Here is a 17,149-nt window from a genome sequence, read left to right as displayed (position 1 = left end):
CTTGCTGTTCAGAAGGGAGATAACAGTGGCAGGAATGAAGAGCAGTGACTGTTTAGGGTGTATTTTGAAACTGGAATTTGCTGGAATTGCTGAAGGCTTAGAAAAGTGACAGGAAGGGCAGGAATCCAGGCTGACTCTTACTAGTCTTGTGATCTGAGCAACTAGGTGGCTGCTAGAAGTTTTCTGAGATTCACACATTTGTTCCTTCACAAATGTTTATTGAAACCAACGTTGTGCCAGGTGCTGTTCTAGGCAACAGGAATTATAGAAGCAAAAAAGCAGCAAAATTTCCTTTTCTGATGACATTTACATCCTAGGAGGGACAGAGAATAAGGAAAACTGAAGAAGCAAGGAATTCGGGGAGAGGGGTGGAGGGGATCAAACTATGAAAGCCTGCTGATTTTACCTCCTAAATAGTCTCTGGCAGTAGTTCAAATTGAAAACAGATGACAGCTACAGTCCCACCATACTCAGGAGTGGACTGCAATAGCATTGAGAAGGGAAAATGTTCCCAAAGGGCAGAGCCGCATCTGGCCACTCGCTTTGTGCAGCAGCAGAAGTAGTCCGAGAAGTTAGAACAATAAAATTCCTGGGCATTGGCCAAAGTCCTGGTCTGTAGTCAGGGATCTATAAGGAAAAGAACTAGCAGCGCAGAAAGCTATCTCCAATAGAGGCATGTGACTGGACAGTCTAGGAATGGTGAACTCTTCCGTATCACACGTTCATATCTTCCAGAAACATTAGAGGGACTGAACAAGCAAGTAGACAAGATGACCCTGCCAACTGACATTAGCCAGCCTTTGTCACTGGCCACCTTAGAATTGCATGAAAAGCACATGAATGATGTAGCTACCGCGGTAGAAATGGAGGCTACCTACATTCCCAACTCCCACTCGCCAAGATGGATCTAGCTACTGCTGTGTCTATTTACAGTGTTCATTCCAGCTATTTCTGCCTCTGAATGTCCAGCCTAGCACAAAAGAACCTATGCTTCATCTTCACAGGTACTGATGCCTATTTCACTGCGTTTGTTTCTCCTTCCCACAGAGCCTCATCCACTACCATTATCTGCAGGTTTTAAAATACATCCAATCCATAGGTGGAATCCCTTGCACCATAGCATCTGAGCAGGAGCCAAGCTCCACAGCAAAGAAGACGGCCTGGGGAGTAGGTCTATGACCAGGGGCTCCATGGGTTTTGTCACACATCCCACCATCCAGAAGCAGCCAACCTCAAAGGAGCTGGAACACCTACATCTGCAGCTCAAGGGCAACATGCATCCTGAGTGGCCATAATGTCATCCTCAACAAGCAGCACTGGCTGAAATAACAAAAACTTCACTGGCGGGAAAAGTCCCCAACAAGAACATGTGGGTTCATGAATCAAAGGGGCTGGGGAACAGCAGTGGCCCCACTTCCCATGACTCCCAAAGGTTCCATCATAATGAAGAATTTCGTGCTTCTCATCCTTGGAACTCTGGGTTGTGTAGTGTTGGATGTCCTGGTCTCCAAAAAGTCTATATTTTTGCCAGTGACACAGCAAGAATCACACTGAACAGCAAGCTGTAGATGCTGGGCAGACACTTTGGACTGCTTGTGCCCAGAAACCAGAAAGGCCACATGTCAGCTGTGGTATCTGACCCGAATCAGCAGAGGAGGCAGTGCTGTATAACTTGGACAGAGGGAACACGGACATGGAATCCAGACAATCTACTTGAGTCCTTCCTGGTATCCCCTTGCCTCTCAATCCCAGCGCTCCATGACACATGCAGTAACTACTATCTGAGCAGGACATGCTGTCATCCATCACCAAAGTCCAACATTCCTCAAGAATGCAGGTTTGGGTCGCACCAGCAGCACAGCCACTAAGGCCTTCCAAGACAACAGCTGAGGATGAAGAAAATTGAGGATGAATAGTAGATGGGAGAGAGGGTGAGTACCTATTGTGGACCCAACAAAGATATGTCAGGCCTACTAACTTCCTTCTTTCAAAATTTCCCTCAGAAAGAGGCCCATGGTGGGTACCATGGCTCACTTGGTTAATCCTCCGCCTGCAGCACTGGCATCCCATATGGGCGCAGGGTTCTAGTCCCGGTTGCTCCTCTTCCAGTCCAGCTCTCTGCTGTGGCCTGGGAGGGCAGTGGAGAATGGCCCAAGTGCTTGGGTGCCTGCAACCTGCATGGGAGACCAGGAAGAAGCACCTGGCTCCTGGCTTCAGATCTGTATAGCTCCGGCCATAGTGGCCATTTGGGGGTGAACCCAAATGGAAGGAAGACCTTTCTCTCTCTCTCTCTCTCACTGTCTAACTCTGTCCAAAAAAAGAGGCCCATGGGAACCATGAAGGAGCTGCTCCCAGAACCTGCATGGAGAAACAGATCTCTGTGCTCCCAGGGGTGGATTACAAAGGCCATGAAAAATGCACAGCTTAGATTTCCTGCTATGCCGAGGCAGCTCCCAGTCAGTGACCAAGCACCAGGCAGATACAACTGTAGGCCCATTCCTTAGAGATGTGGAATGCTTTCATGAAGACTGTGGCTCGTAAACTGTCAGCCTGGCCAAACTTTTTCAGTCTGAGACCCTTCCTACCTGATCTTCTTTCGTTCCTGCATCTCCTCTCCTACAGGATCATGCTTCTCTTGCAGGCTGAAGCTTCTCTCTGCTTTCCCCTGCTCTCCCCTGCCACCTCTATCCTTCACAGGTGTTTACCCAGGAAAGTTCTTGCACAGAAAATCCTGTTTGGCCCTACTTATCAGGAAACCTGAACTAACATAAAAGCCATGTTTATTTTTATTATCTTATTCTCTTTCTTTGTTAAACATTAAGATCCCAGGGATAGAGGTGGGATATATGGATTCAAAAGTAGTAACCTACACATACTCTTGGCACTGGGCTACAGGAAACTCTCAGATTTCTAGCACTACTTCCCATGATTTCAATTAACTTATGTAAGCATGGGTCTGTGTCTTTTGTTAAAACTCTTACACATCTGTGATTTCCAGAGAGATTCTTTGCTTTAGCAGTAAACTTGCTTCTACAGATTTTTTAATCCTTATCTTTTTGTTCAAAAGGCAAGGCATATCCATTTAAAAATTAATAGTGGAAAAAAGTAAAAAGGGAAAAATTAAGCTAAGTAGGGATTAGAGGCAGAGTAAAAGTCAAGGACATCTTTACTGATTAAAGATTTTTAAAATTTAGTAATAAAAGAGAAGTGAATCCAGTTCTTTAACAGGTACAACCTCGAAGACATTATGAGTGGAAAAAAGCCAGACACAAGAGTATGCTGTGTGACTCCTTTTATATAAAATTCTAGAAAAGGGGAATCTTATGTATAGTGATAGAGCGCTCTGCAATGATTACAGCTAAAAGAGTTCTGGGGGTGGCAGCAACGGACTTCATGTGTGTGTGCATACCTTTACCAAAACTCATTGAGCTGCACACTTAATATGGGTGCATTTTATTGCTTTGAGGTCACTTGTTAAGTGCTTACAAGTGATTTTTAACTTAGCAATAAATTTAGATCAAAATAGTCTGTTTCAGCCACTCTGCCTTCAACAGCAAGACTTTTCTCTTACAGAATCAAGCTTTCATCCAATCTGTTCTCTGTTCTGTAGCTATTGAGATGCTCCTAAAAGAAAAGGATTTTATCACTCTCAATAACTCTTAAACTTCATATGTACCAGTCAGGATTTATTCAGAAAAATGGAACCACAAAGTATAAACATGGATGCTTTCCATAGACTTGACCTTACCCCATGGCAGGAACCGGCTAAGTGGTCTGTGTAATGCTTTCAAGTCTCACTATTATCTTCCAATCCTGAGTTGAAGTCCACAAGGCAGGCAGTTGGGAAGGTGAATGTAATGTTCCAGTAACAAGCTGGAATTCACAAACACAAAATGAAATGAAACCCTACAGTTATTGCTCCAACTTAGGTAGCAAGGGGCAGAAGCTGGGCCCTTCATTAGCAAGGAGCTGACACACACCTGGTCTAGAATCAGGGCAGCTGAAGGAGTCAGAGAGGGCAGAGTAATTGCAGGCTCAGCCACTGCCTCACACTAAGGTAAGCCTGCAGATAAGTGACATGTAGGAGCTACAAAATGCTGCTTCGCTTCCACTCGCAAGTCTCCACAGCAATCTCTCTAACCAAAAACATAGTTAAAGCCCACTCTAACCAAAAACATAGTTAAAGGAATACTGGGAAATGTAGTTCAACCTAGCCAATCTGACATTTTACAAAGGCATCATTACATCCCAAACCTTAAATGGCTTCCCACCACCCTTATTGCTTTAACAAAACTTGGAAGGTTCTTTTTGATCTGACCTCCACCAGATGTTTTTGGCAATTTTCCCCAATCCCCCATATCAGGGTATATGCATTTTAACACAAATATTCTACCTTCTAGACCATTTCACATTGACCTCCCTCTGGCTAGAACATCATTCCTTCTCTATCTGCCCCACCTTCACCTGGCTGGAATCCATCCACTCTTACAGCTTCTGCTTCCTTTAGGGAATATTTCCCTGCACATTCCATTTATCAAATAAATGATCAGAAAAATGCCAGCTCTACAGTAGCACCCAAAAATTTCAGTTGAACTATATGTTTGCTGATGATGATCAGAACTGACTATAGTCATGTGAATACATGGCTGGAATCATAGGCATACAAGGGATTAAAGTATCCAGTCAAGGTCAGTGGGTGGGCAATACATCTGGGCTCTTATAACCTGAGGATCCCTATTGTTTCTGCAGAAATACACACAACCCATTTACCACTGTACACACTCAGCAAACAAAGCCTGATAAAAGATGGTTTGGGAAGCAACTCCTGGGAATAGTATTAAAAATCAAAAAGGGGTGTAGGCTCTGACCTCAGAATCAGCCCTTAAGGCATTTGGATCTGGCAGAAAAGCCCGAGAGGGCATTTCAGGCAGGAAAAGCCAAGACACTGTGGCAAAAAATAACCTACATGAAGAATCTCTGTGAGTGAGACTCTAGTGGAAAGAAGGGCCATCATAAAATTTTTCTCTGAAGGGAGGAGAGAACTTCCACTTTGCATATGGCCCTGTCTAAATACCGACGGAGTTTGTGAACTCAAAAGGTTTCCATAGCCTTGGCAGCTCATAGCAAGAGCCTCAGGTGGTCACTGACATCAAAAATAAGAGTGTTAATTGTTCAATTAACAAGAGTCACTGTGCACTTACCCGCTATGTAGGACCTCTGTCCTTAATGAGGTGCACTATGAGAATTAACGGTAAAACCTGACTTCAAACAGTACTTTATACTTTGTGTGTCTGTGTGCGTGCAAACTGTTGAAATCTTTACTTAATATAGAGTTGGTCTTCTGTATATAAAGATAATTAAAAACGAATCTTAATGAGAAACGGAATGAGAGAGGGAGTAGGAGGTGGGTTGGGAGTGGAGGTGGGAGGGCGGGAATGGGGGGAAGAAACACTATATTCCTAAAAGCTGTGTATATGAAGTTTGTATTCATTAAATAAAAACTATAATAAATAAAAAATTAAAAGGGGGGAAGGGCACAGGGACATGGAAGAATAGCCAGAAAAGCAGGAACTCTGAGCTAATTACTGCTATGGGCAACCGAAGTTCCATCTCACCAGGAACCCTCTGAGGAAGTGTGCAGACTTTAGATAGGCCTTGAAATGAGGCTCTGGCACTTACCCCCAACTACGTCCTCAGTGCTCCAGAGTTGCCGCTGGGGAACTTGCTCCTCTCTCTCTCCTCACACTACCAGCCTGCTGGGACAGAATGCAATCCCTCAGCTTTAGAGAATGTCCCAAGGCAGAATAGTAGAGGGACCTCCAATACTTGTGGGAGTGTCAGAGAACACAGAGAATAACCAAAGCTTCAGTGAAGTTAGAGGTGGGCCATGACAATGCGGTCAAATCATCAATTACTGCTCCATTTCCCAAAGATCCTGATCTCTATCACTGAGGTACCAGCATAAATACAAAAAGAATAAGAAAATTCAAACCAATTTCACTTCCTTCTTTCAGGAATCGATGGCTCGGTAGTTCAGGCAAATTCCATTAATTTCACTGAATTACAGTGTGAATAATATGAAGAAGATTGGAGAGGTAAGAGGTAAATAACCATTGCTGACTGGCAGCTACTCTAAGGACACTGATTCCAACATCTAGTTACATTATACTCCTTACATTATATATGAATGGTTCCCCTGGAGTTGTACAATACAACAACCCTGCCCAGCATAGAGTAGTATTCACTAAATATCTGTGAAATGGACCAAAGCAAGCAAAATGTCACAGAAAGCTGTCAGACCTAGGAGTATTGGGGAAAGACAGGTCAGTGGTATTGACCTGTCTTATATTTTCCCCCGAGAAACACTTGGCAATGTCTAAAGGAAATGGTGTTCAGCACAGTGAAGAACAGGGTGTTACTGAACATCTCACAATGCTAGGTGCATCCCTGTTTTCCCCAACAACTATCCTACCCAGATTATCAATAGTGTCAAGACAGAAAAACTCTACCAAAAGGGGGTATCTGGTTACTGATACACAAACACATACATATATACATATTATTTCTTCTCTTACAGCGTCTTTTAAAAAAAATCAATGTTTAATTACAAATGATTTGTCCTACATGCCAGCAATACAAAGCGTTGCATTAGTACCACCAAAACCAAAGGAATTGGTGAGTCCAATAAGTCTGTTCTCAGTTTTCCATTCCTGTGCCTTTAGTGGGACATAATTAAGATCAAATTCTGGTTCTGTACAATCCAGGTTTAAAGTAGGTGGTAGTTTTCGATAATAGCAAGCTAGTGTGGTGAAAGCTGCTTCAACCGCCCCTGCAGCTCCCAGCAGATGTCCTGTGGCTCCCTTGGTTGAGGAAACTGCAAGGTTGTACGCATGGCCTTTGAAAAGATGCTTGATAGCTTTGTTTTCAGCAGCATCTCCCAAAGGGGTGGAAGTAGCATGTGCGTTGACATAGGATATCTCTTCAGGTTGCACACCTGCATCTTTTACAGCAGCAGTCATACATCTAATAAAATAAGAAAACAAATTTATCAGGACTAAGTTTAATTTTAATAAGAGGTTCTTTATACATGGTTTATGTGAAAGAAATAGAGGCATTAGGTATTTGATTATACTAGATGAAAACAATCCTAGCTCCAGTAACAGGACCCCATCCATCTTGCATTCTCACATGAGGTAGAATGCCACCTGCAAGCAGAATAGTAAGTCACACCCAGTACCTTGGATTGATTCATCACCATGAGTTAAACATAAAAATCCATGAAATCTATCATGTCTACTAAAGCTATAATTCCTTTTATTTGAATTGACATTTTTTTCCTGGGGGAAAAAATCATGTTGATTTAAGACCAGAATAATTTTTCTTCTAGCAAATTTTTGTGACCAGGGGAAATGCAAAGATTTTAAATGTACAAATTTATGACTTTTAATTTTTTTTTAAATGTAAAACTTGGCATTTTTCCCAATGATCTACTACTTCAATGCTTCAAGTAACCTTTCAAGACCCTCTTTATTTGGGCTATAAGAATAATAAATAAATATGAAGCCAAGCCAAAAACAAATTTTAAAAAAATCTCTGGAAGAACTTTTGAAAACTTTTTGATGTGGATACTTTTTCATTTCCTGATCTGTGGGCTGCATGTATTCCTTTCTCTTTTTTAAATATTTATTTCATTTATTTAAAAGACAGAGTGGAGAGAGAAATCTTCCACCAGCTGGTTCACTCCCCAAACAGCAGCAACAGCTGGGGGTCGGCTAGGACAAAGCCAGGAGCTGGAACTCCATTCAGGGCTCCCACATGGGTAGCAGGGGCCCAGCAGTTGAGCCTTTGGGATGCTTTCCCAAGTCACATTAGCAAGCAGCTGGATCAGGGAAACGGGGCAACCAGGGCTTGAACCTGGCACTATGAGATGGGATGCCAGCGTCATATAGGTGGTTGCTTGACCTGCTTTGCCACAACACCCTGGGCTGCATGTATTTCTTAGCAGGAAGCTCATGATATAATCTGAAATTTGCTGAAAGGTTTCCCCTAATGTAACTATTTCTTCATCTAGCTAGTTACATGTCTAGCAGCAGCAACCACTCACCAAAATCCAAATTTTAATCTAAGGGTCAGTAAACTATGAGCCTTTGCCAAATGCCCACATTTATAAATAGTTTCACTGAGACATATTCACAACTATTTATTTCCATACTATTGTCTAAGACTGCTTTCACACTCTAAGGGCAACAGTGAGTGGTTGCAACAGACTCAATGGCCCCCAAACTCAAAAATATTTACTATTTGTCCCTTTAAAGAAAAGACTTACTAACTTGTAATTTAAATGGGTAAAAATACCATAGAATGTATGAAAGCTAACAAATTATATAGTACCACGTTATCAAGGTCTTTTTGGGTTTTTTGTTACTAATTATCTTGTCTACAACATTTCACCTTTTTTCAAGGTGTGGTCTTACATCAGAGGCATCACCATCACCCAGGAGCGTCTCAGAAATGCTAAATCTCAAGTGCCAGCCTAGAGTCAGAATCAGTATTTTGATCAGATCCTTGGGCATGAAAGGTTGAGAAGTAACTGATTTGAAAGGCAGCAGGAATGAGACATGTCTGAGAGGACTGACTTTTCTATCCAAAACTGATGGAGGGCCATAGGTGAGGGCTGTAGGAAGGAGCACCTCACAGCTGTTAAGCACAGATGGATGTACGAAAGTTGGCAGACAAACATGGTCTTCTTCACAAATGTATTGCCCTTAACTAAAATCCAATTTTTGCACAGATATTCCAACATTTCAAGGGTTTGAAGCCAAAAACTAAAAAAGAAAAAAAAAATCACTTTTCTTAGCCTAAAACAGAAAACAACAGAGATCTGTACACCAACGCATTACTAGTTTTCCCTAATTTGGAACTCAAACAGTCTCTTTTGAAAGAAGAGTAGGAATAAAACAGCCAATCTTTACCTTAAGGCACCTTCTCCCTCAGGATCAGGTGCAGTTATGTGACCGGCGTCACCTGAGAGTCCATAGCCCAGAACTTCCGCATAGATCCGGGCCCCTCTTTGAACTGCATGACCATGTTCTTCCATCACCAGCACAGCGGCACCTTCTCCCATTACAAAACCATCTCTCTTTGGATGAAACGGTCGACACGCCAACTTAGGATCTGTGTTTGTGCTCAGAGCCCGAGCTCTGGCAAACCCAGCGAGAGATAAAGGGCTAATGCAGGAATCTGTACCTCCAGCCACCATCACATCGGCATCACCGTGGGCTATCAATCTAAAAGAGTCACCTATGGCATGAGCTCCCGTGGTACAGGCTGTAGATACTGCATGATTTGGGCCTTTGAGTTTATAGCGAATGCTGACCTGGCCTGCTGCCATGTTGATCAAAATCTTAGGGACAAAAAACGGGCTGACTTTATTGTAACCCTTTGTCTGGAACATCAAAGCTGTTTCAGAAACAACTTCAAGAGGAACCATTCCCATTCCAATGGCAACACCCGTAGCCACTCGGTCAGCTTCCGACTGAGGATGCCAGTCGGAATCTCTCAAGGCTAACTCTGCAGCTCCAATGGCCATGACAGTGGGAGAAGACATGGCCTTCATGTCTGATTTGGACACAAAGGTCTCCTCATTGAACTCGCCTTCATCACAACCTCTTGGCACAAAAGCAGCAACGCTGCAAGGGATACTCTTATACTCCTCACCAGCCAGCGAAACAATTCCACTCTCTCCTCGGAGAAGCCGGTCCCACACCAGCTGAGTTCCAACACCCAGAGGGGTCACCAAGCCAATGCCTGTCACGACAACCCGCCTTGGCAACCTGGGTGTCGGCGCAGTTCCAAAAAACCTCCTTTTGCTTCTGACCCGCTGGCATGATCTTGAATACAGAAGGCGAGGGCTTGTAAGCTTTAGGAAGTTTTGCAAGCAGTCTGACAGCATGGCTGATATTCAGAGGATCAGAAACACATCCCTGTAACAGACCACAACACACCCAGGAAAGAGTCACCGTTAAAACCGCTGACGGGCCAAAGAAACGACATCCCAGGCATCGCTTTAGGTGCTTGATGAGAAACGTTAAATAAGATAAGCACAAGGCACATAATGCTACAAAACTTCAATTTATACTGTGTCTTCAATCCATCTGTTTAGACACAACTCCCTTTTTAGGTTTGTAAGTACCCTCAGCCGTCTAAAGACACAGACCAAAAAACGCACGAGCCAGCAAAATGGAAACTACACGGTGAAAAAGAAAAAGGAGCCCCCAGACCGATTCGGGCTGCAAGCAGCACCCTGGTTCAGGGTTACTGAGGGCTTATTCCACATGGCACTTCCGGAGTCACAGGCACAGAAAACGCGCCCGGGCCTACTCTGTGAGGCGGCGTTCGCGGGCATGACTGTCTTCAAGCCCTGGGAACCACCCCGCCTTTTCGAAATCCCCTCAGGGCCGAGTCCCAAGGCCCGGGCTGACCACGCGGGTCACCGGCGGAAGGCGCCCAGGGATCGCGCCGGGGCCCCACGCGGGCCAGGGGCGGGCACCAGCGGGCTTTGCCCGCCCCGCGCCGCCACACACGCCCCGCACCCAGCGAGGCCACAGGGTCAGAAGCCCCCGACGCCCTTCCCGAAATCCGACGCGGCCCGACGCAGCGGCGGAGGCGGAGGACCAAGCGGAAGAGGGAAGCCGCAGCGGATACCTGAGGCGGCTCGCGCCGTCGGCGGACGCTCGCGCACGCACGCGCCGTACGTACGCACGTGCGCGCCCCCGCGCGCGCGCCCGCTGCAGCCGGAGGCCGGGTGCCGCGTCACCTTGGCGGAGGTCACGCCCGCCGGGCGGTCGGGCCTGAGCGCCGCCGTTGGAGCCTAGCGCGCTCGCGGGTGGTGCAGAACCTGCGAATATCGCAATGAGACGGTATTTCCGCCCATCCGAGAGAACTCTTTTTTTCGGCAGTGATAGTGTCCAAATGGTCCGTATTGACCACAGCATAGTCCACAGCACGCCTAGAAAAAAAAAAAAATTAAGGAAATGACTGTGGCCTCAGCGTCATTACAGCGTATCCTGGAGTGAGTAAAATAAAACTAAGTCAAAGATGCCCAACATCAGGAAATTGTGCTTGGTGGTACATCTTAATGCTGGGAAGCCATTTTAAGAAATCCTCCCTGGGAGTATTAATGTGTCAGGATGTTGATGTTATGTTTTAGAATAAATCCAAATATTTCAATATGTCAATTTTTAAATTTTAATTAACACATACAGTATGTCATTTTTTAAAAAGTCACAAAGTTTTTATATTTAAAAAAAACTTGGAGGAGCTGGTGACATAGCACAGAAGGTTAAACTGCTGCTTGCAGTGCCAGCATTCCATATGAGCCCTGGTTGGGGTCCCAGATGCTCCACTTCTGACCTGGCTCCCTGCCTCTGCGCCTGGGAAAGCAGAAGATGGCACAAGTACTTGGGCCCCTGCACCCCTGTGGGAGACACAGTGAGTTCCAGGCTCCTGGCTGCAACCTGGACCAGCTTCTGCTGTTGTAGCCATTTGAGGAGTGAACCAGTGGATGGGAGCTATTTCTCTTTCTCTTTCTCTCTCTAACTCTGACTTTCAAATAAATAAATAATCCTTAAAAAAAAAAATTTTTTTTTTGCTGCATCTGAGACAGTACTCAAGACATCACATGAAGTGTCAAATAAGAATGGAGAAAAAATAGATTTGAGACATTTAGCTGTAAATTTAGTCTGAAAAATTTGCTAACATTTGCTCAGAGCTGTCTGTGAATCTATTAAGGGAAACACAGCATGAAAATATAAAAATGGGGGCTGGTGTTGTAGTGTAGGGGGTTAAGCCTCCACCTGCAGCACCAGCAACCCAGATAGGCACCAGTTCAAATCCTGGCTACTCCACTTCCAGTCCAGATCCCTGCTAATGTGCTTGGGAAAGCAATGAAGGATGGCCCAACTACTTGGGCCCCTGCACCCATATAGGGGAACTGGAAGAAGCTCCTGGCTCCTGGCTTCAGCTTGGCCCAGCTCCAGCCACTGCAGCCATTTGGGGCATGAATCAATATATGGAAGATCTTCCTGTCTCTTTCTCTCTCTCTCTCTAACTCTGCCTTTCAAATAAATAAATCTTAAATATATAAAAAAGCAATTTACCGGTCGGCGCCGTGGCTTAACAGGCTAATCCTCCGCCTTGCGGCGCCGGCACACCGGGTTCTAGTCCCGGTTGGGGCGCCGGATTCTATCCCGGTTGCCCCTCTTCCAGGCCAGCTCTCTGCTATGGCCCGGGAAGGCAGTGGAGAATGGCCCAAGTCCTTGGGCCCTGCACCCGCATGGGAGACCAGGAGAAGCACCTGGCTCCTGGCTTCGGATCAGCGAGATGTGCCGGCCACAGCGGCCATTGGAGGTGAACCAACGGCAAAAAGGAAGACCTTTCTCTCTGTCTCCCTCTCTCTCACTATCCACTCTGCCTGTCAAAAAAAAAAACAATTTACCGAGGTGGTGTTTATTGACCATCTGTTGTTTACATGCTGTCCAGGTTCGTGTTTTGTTATTTTTCTTCATAGATAAAAGGTTAACCATACAGTCTGCATCTGAACTTTTGGTCATAGGAGTATTTGTTTCTTTGTGGCCAAACCTCTTGAATTTTTTTTAAAAAGATTTTATTTATTTGAGAGGTAGAGTTGCAGAGAGAGAAAGGGAAAGATAGAAAAGTCTTCCATCTGCTGGTTCACTCCCCAAATGGCAGCAATAGCTGCAGCTAAGCCAATCCAAAGCCAGGAGCCAGGAGCTTCTCCTGGGTCTCCCACATGAATGCAGGATGCCTAGGCCATTAGTAGGGAGCTGGACTGGAAGAAGAGCAGCCAGGAAACGAACCAGTGCAGAGATGGGATCCCAGAGCTACAGGCCGAGGCTTAGTCTACTAATAGGAGTTTTCTCTAAGTTTCTGCTTCTGTGTAACTTTGCCGTTTAAATAAATAAATAAGTCTTTTTAAAAAAAAAAAAAAAGTGTAAGAGTAAGGCAAGGGCTGGATTACAAAAGCCTTGGGTATCATATGGAGGACTTTAGATCAAATCCAACACAGCCCTGGTCTAATCTGGAGTGCATTGCTCTTTCATTGAATCTAAATTTCCCTGTGAAGAAAACGGTTAGCTCTCATTCCTTTCACCAGAAGTTCCCCTACTCCGATGTCTTGAACAAAGTCATTTCCCACATTGACATTACATACTTGGCTCTGACTCCCTGACTGTACAGTGTAGCAGGATGAACCACAGAAAACGTTTGACCAGGAGAATAACATGGTCAGATGCATGCTTTAGAAAGATCACTACTGCAGCTAAGTACAGGGAGGATGGAAGGAGGTGGGAATGGAAACAGGGGAGAGGGTGACACTAGGTACTTGGACTAAAGCCAGGGCAAGGAGCAGACATGCAGGAGATGTTGAGAAGCAAATGTCGCTAGGATATTGTCCATACTAAGTGTGGGTGGTTTTTGTTTTTTTTTTTTTTCCTTAGCTTGGAAGTCCCCCCTTTCTCTCTTCTTTAACCTCTCAATTTAAGGATTCTGTTCAAATTCTTCCCCTCCCAAGAAAACGTAATCTACAATGACATTTTCCTTTCTTTAAATTAGTATTTCTCAAGTTTATTGTGTCTCAAAGCCACCAGAAGGGCTTCTTACTACACAGATTGTTAGGCCCCACCTTTATTTTATTTTTTTTTAAGATTTTATTTATTTATTTATTTGAGAGGTAGAGTTGCAGACCGTGAGAGGAAGAGACAGAAAGATCTTCCTTCCGTTGGTTCTCTCCCCAGTAGCTGGAGCTGTGCCGATCCAAAGCCACAAGCCAGGAGCCAGGAGCTTCTTCGGAGTCTCCCAGGTGGGTGCAGGGGCCCAAGGACTTGGGCCATCTTCTAGTATTTCCCAAGCCATAGCAGAAAGCTGGATCGGAAGTGGAGTAGCTGGGTCTCAAACCAGCACCTATATGGGATGGCAGCACCGCAGGCGGAGGGTTAACCCACTGAGCCATGGCGCCGGCCCCTACACCCCACTTTTAAAGATAGGGCTTAAGAATTGGTCTTCCTTACAAGCTCCTGGTAATGCCAATGTTGCTATTATTTTTTTTATTTTTTTACAGGCAGGGTTAGACAGTGAGAGAAAGAAACAGAAAGGTCTTCCTTCTGTTGGTTCACCCCCTCAAATGGCTGCCACGGCTGGCAGACTGTGCCGATCCGAAGCCAGGAGCCAGGTGCTTCTCCTGGTCTCCCATGCGGGTGCAGGGCCCAAGGAATTGGGCCATCCTCCACTGCCTTCCCGGGTCACAGCAGAGAGATGGACTGAAAGAGGAGCAACCGGAACAGAACCTGTGCCCCAACCGGGACTAGAACCCGGAGTACCAGCGCCGCAGGTGGAGGATTAGCCTAGTGAGCCGCGGCACCGGCCAATGTTGCTGTTCTAAACTCATCATGACTTGCATGAAAACAGGGATTCTGCTTGTCTGCCTCAGTGTTTCACTGTGGCTGGCATGGTGCTTGCCATTTAACAGTCACTTCATAAATGTTTGGTTAATGAGTGAATTACAGAATGAATGGATGAACATATACCCTTACATTGCCTATATGCATGTATTGTGCATTTCTTACCAAAGGGCTTTGGTTTTTCTCTTCACAGTAAGTTTCTTTATTGTCAGCTAAAAGGCTATCTGTGTATAAGTTATTAGCATTATTTTTGTCTTCGCTGCTAGATTAAAACTTTTTTATGCCAGTTTTCTCAGCCTGCTTTGCACACAGCAGGCACTGAATAAGTAGTTGTTGGTTCTCTAGTTTATGCAATCACACAATGGTGACTCACCACACCAGTTCCTTGGTGCCAATATTTTCTTCTTTTTTTTTTTTTAAATGACAAAACTGATCCTGGGGAAATTTTAGTGGGATTATTTCTTTTTGCCATTCCATTTAAGAATAGTGCCACCCTGTGTCAATTCTAAAGACAGTGTTTTTATTAAAGTTGGAATCCTGAAAAAAAAAAAAATCACTACACTGGAACAACAATCCAAAGAAATCAAAATAATAAGTTCAAAGTTGATTTAAGCTTTTTGACAGTATAAGGAGATTAAGGAAAGTTTAATATCTTGCATTTTTTAAATGTCTCCAACTTGACTTATTGGAAGAAGCAGTAGGGAAAAGTGAGACAAAATCTGCATTGTTGTACAATCTTAAATAAAACCCAGGTTAAGGGATAGACATTTAGCTTGGTGGTTAGGATGTCAGTTAAGAAGTCCACAATCCACGTTGGACTATCTAGTCTGATAACTGGTTCCAGCTCCCACCTCCAAATTCCTGCCAGTGTAGACCTTGGACAGCAGTGGCAACCACTCAAGTAATTGGGTTCCTGCTACCCACATAGGAGACCTGGCTCCTGGTTTTGGCCCAGCCTCAGCAACTGCAGGCATTGGGGGAAGTGAGACAGAACATGGAAACTAATTATCTCTCATGCACACACGTGACAAATTGTTTGAAAGAAGAAAAAAAGACTTAGGTTTGCTTGCCCTACACAGAACAAAGCAATCACTGACGCGGGGGTGATGGAAGAATGTAGGTGTCCATTTGCAGCAGCAGGCAGCTCTTGCTCAATTCCCAGACTCTGAGATAAACATCAAAGCTGGGGTTGCATAGTGTGTGATCAGCTCCTCAGTGCTCACGGCCTTCCTTTGATTGGCCACTGATAGGAGGCTGGCATGTTCTGAGAACGCTGTGATGGCAGAGGGCTTGGTCCGTGGGTGGACTGGTCATTAATTTGTTTGATCAGGACCTGTGAAACTTGTCCAAATAGAACCTGTAATTAGGATTTTAACTCTAGAAGTGATCATTGAATTCTGAGTCTTGTGATCTGGGGTCTTGTGGGGACTGACCTTGCACTACTTCCTTAATTTAATGAGTTATTCTTAAGGAGGTGACTTGCAATCATCAAAGTGGAGACAGGGGGGACTGCAAGCTAAGGGGACAAGGCTATGGCCTGATAAAATCTACAAGTACATTAGCACAGGGACTCAGTTTCAGTGTTAATGCTATGGTATTGGTTTTTCACTGTGGATGCATGTTCCCCCACAGAAGTACCCTATGGCCATTGTATCTGTGAAGGGAAGGCTGAGCTGATAGCATTCTGCCCCTCCTCTTACACACCTCCAATTCCAAGGTATTTCACCTTGGTGCTTTGTGTATAAAGATTCTTCCTTAGACTTTATATGAAAAATGGGTTCTTTTTTAAAAAAAAGTCATAATTACCATATATTGTCATATTCTTATGTGATTATAAGGATAAATGTATCAATGGAAAAAAGAAACCCACATTTGGGAGATTATAGTTGGCAATAGAGACAGCTAGTTACATACCCAGTGCCACTCCCTTTCCCCTTATGTAGTTGTGGGAGGTGCCTGTCTGGGTAGGGACGTCATTTGCCAGCCTCCACTCCCTCTCTGTTATCTAGCAGAAGCCTCATACTTGTCAAGGATCAGTGAAAACACTGTACATCAGTTGTGGCATCGTGGGGTTAAGAAGTTTGCAGGCCTTCTTTCTGCTCAATTAAATGAAGAAGTCTCTGAGGCCTACTGGCAAGAGTTAGCAAACTACAGCCTGTAGGGCAAATCCAGCAGGCTGCAATTTCGTAAATAAAATGTCAGAACAAAACCACACGCGTTTATTCTATGGAGCTACAAATGTAGAGGCAGTTAAATAAAGACAGACCCTACGTCCTGCAAGGCCTAAAACATTTACTCTCTGGCTCTTAAATGTTTGTTGGCTCCTGTTCTAAGAATAGAAGACGCCTGGGCCCACTGACTAATGACATCTGCATTATTAAACTCTTAGGTGAGCCAGAAAGGAATTATTTGTTAAGCCACCAAAAATTTTCATTACAGCAGCTTGCCACATACTACCTGTTGAATACACTATTCTTGAAGCTAGTACAAAAAGTTAGCAAAAACTTATGTGCACCTGGCAGGTGAATGGTAGCAGAAATGGACTGCACAGCTCACAATTTTGCTCAGAGACACTTAAGAAAATTGTAAATCTTAAAAGTCAACAGAAGATGAAGCATCGAGAACATCTAAAGAGGCTCCTTAGGCAAATAAGTTATCTGAAAAACATGAAG

General features: G+C 44.5%; 1 protein-coding gene across 3 annotated transcripts; it reads right to left on the bottom strand.

Annotated features, from left to right (window-relative positions):
- Positions 1-3,664: 3,664 nt before the first annotated feature.
- OXSM (3-oxoacyl-ACP synthase, mitochondrial) lies at positions 3,665-10,993 on the bottom strand. Of its 3 annotated transcripts, XR_009868401.1 has the most exons (4): positions 10,705-10,993; positions 8,973-9,983; positions 5,680-7,023; positions 3,665-3,873 (listed from the first exon to the last, which is right to left on the bottom strand). XR_009868401.1 is itself a non-coding variant. In XM_062215394.1 (2 exons), exons 1-2 carry the CDS (start codon positions 9,950-9,952, stop codon positions 6,621-6,623), a joined length of 1,383 nt encoding a protein of 460 aa, XP_062071378.1. In that variant the 5' UTR covers positions 9,953-10,671; the 3' UTR covers positions 5,484-6,620. The 3 variants fall into 3 exon arrangements, 1 of the variants encoding a protein (XP_062071378.1); XR_009868390.1 differs by lacking the exon at positions 10,705-10,993 and having other exon boundaries at positions 8,973-10,671; XM_062215394.1 differs by lacking the exons at positions 3,665-3,873; positions 10,705-10,993 and having other exon boundaries at positions 5,484-7,023; positions 8,973-10,671.
- Positions 10,994-17,149: the final 6,156 nt, after the last annotated feature.

This window comes from Lepus europaeus, chromosome 2 (assembly GCF_033115175.1).
Source record: "Lepus europaeus isolate LE1 chromosome 2, mLepTim1.pri, whole genome shotgun sequence".
NCBI classification, from domain to species: Eukaryota; Metazoa; Chordata; class Mammalia; order Lagomorpha; family Leporidae; genus Lepus; species Lepus europaeus.
The sequence above is the reverse complement of the archived record's forward strand: the minus strand, read 5'-3'. Positions and strand labels throughout refer to the sequence as shown.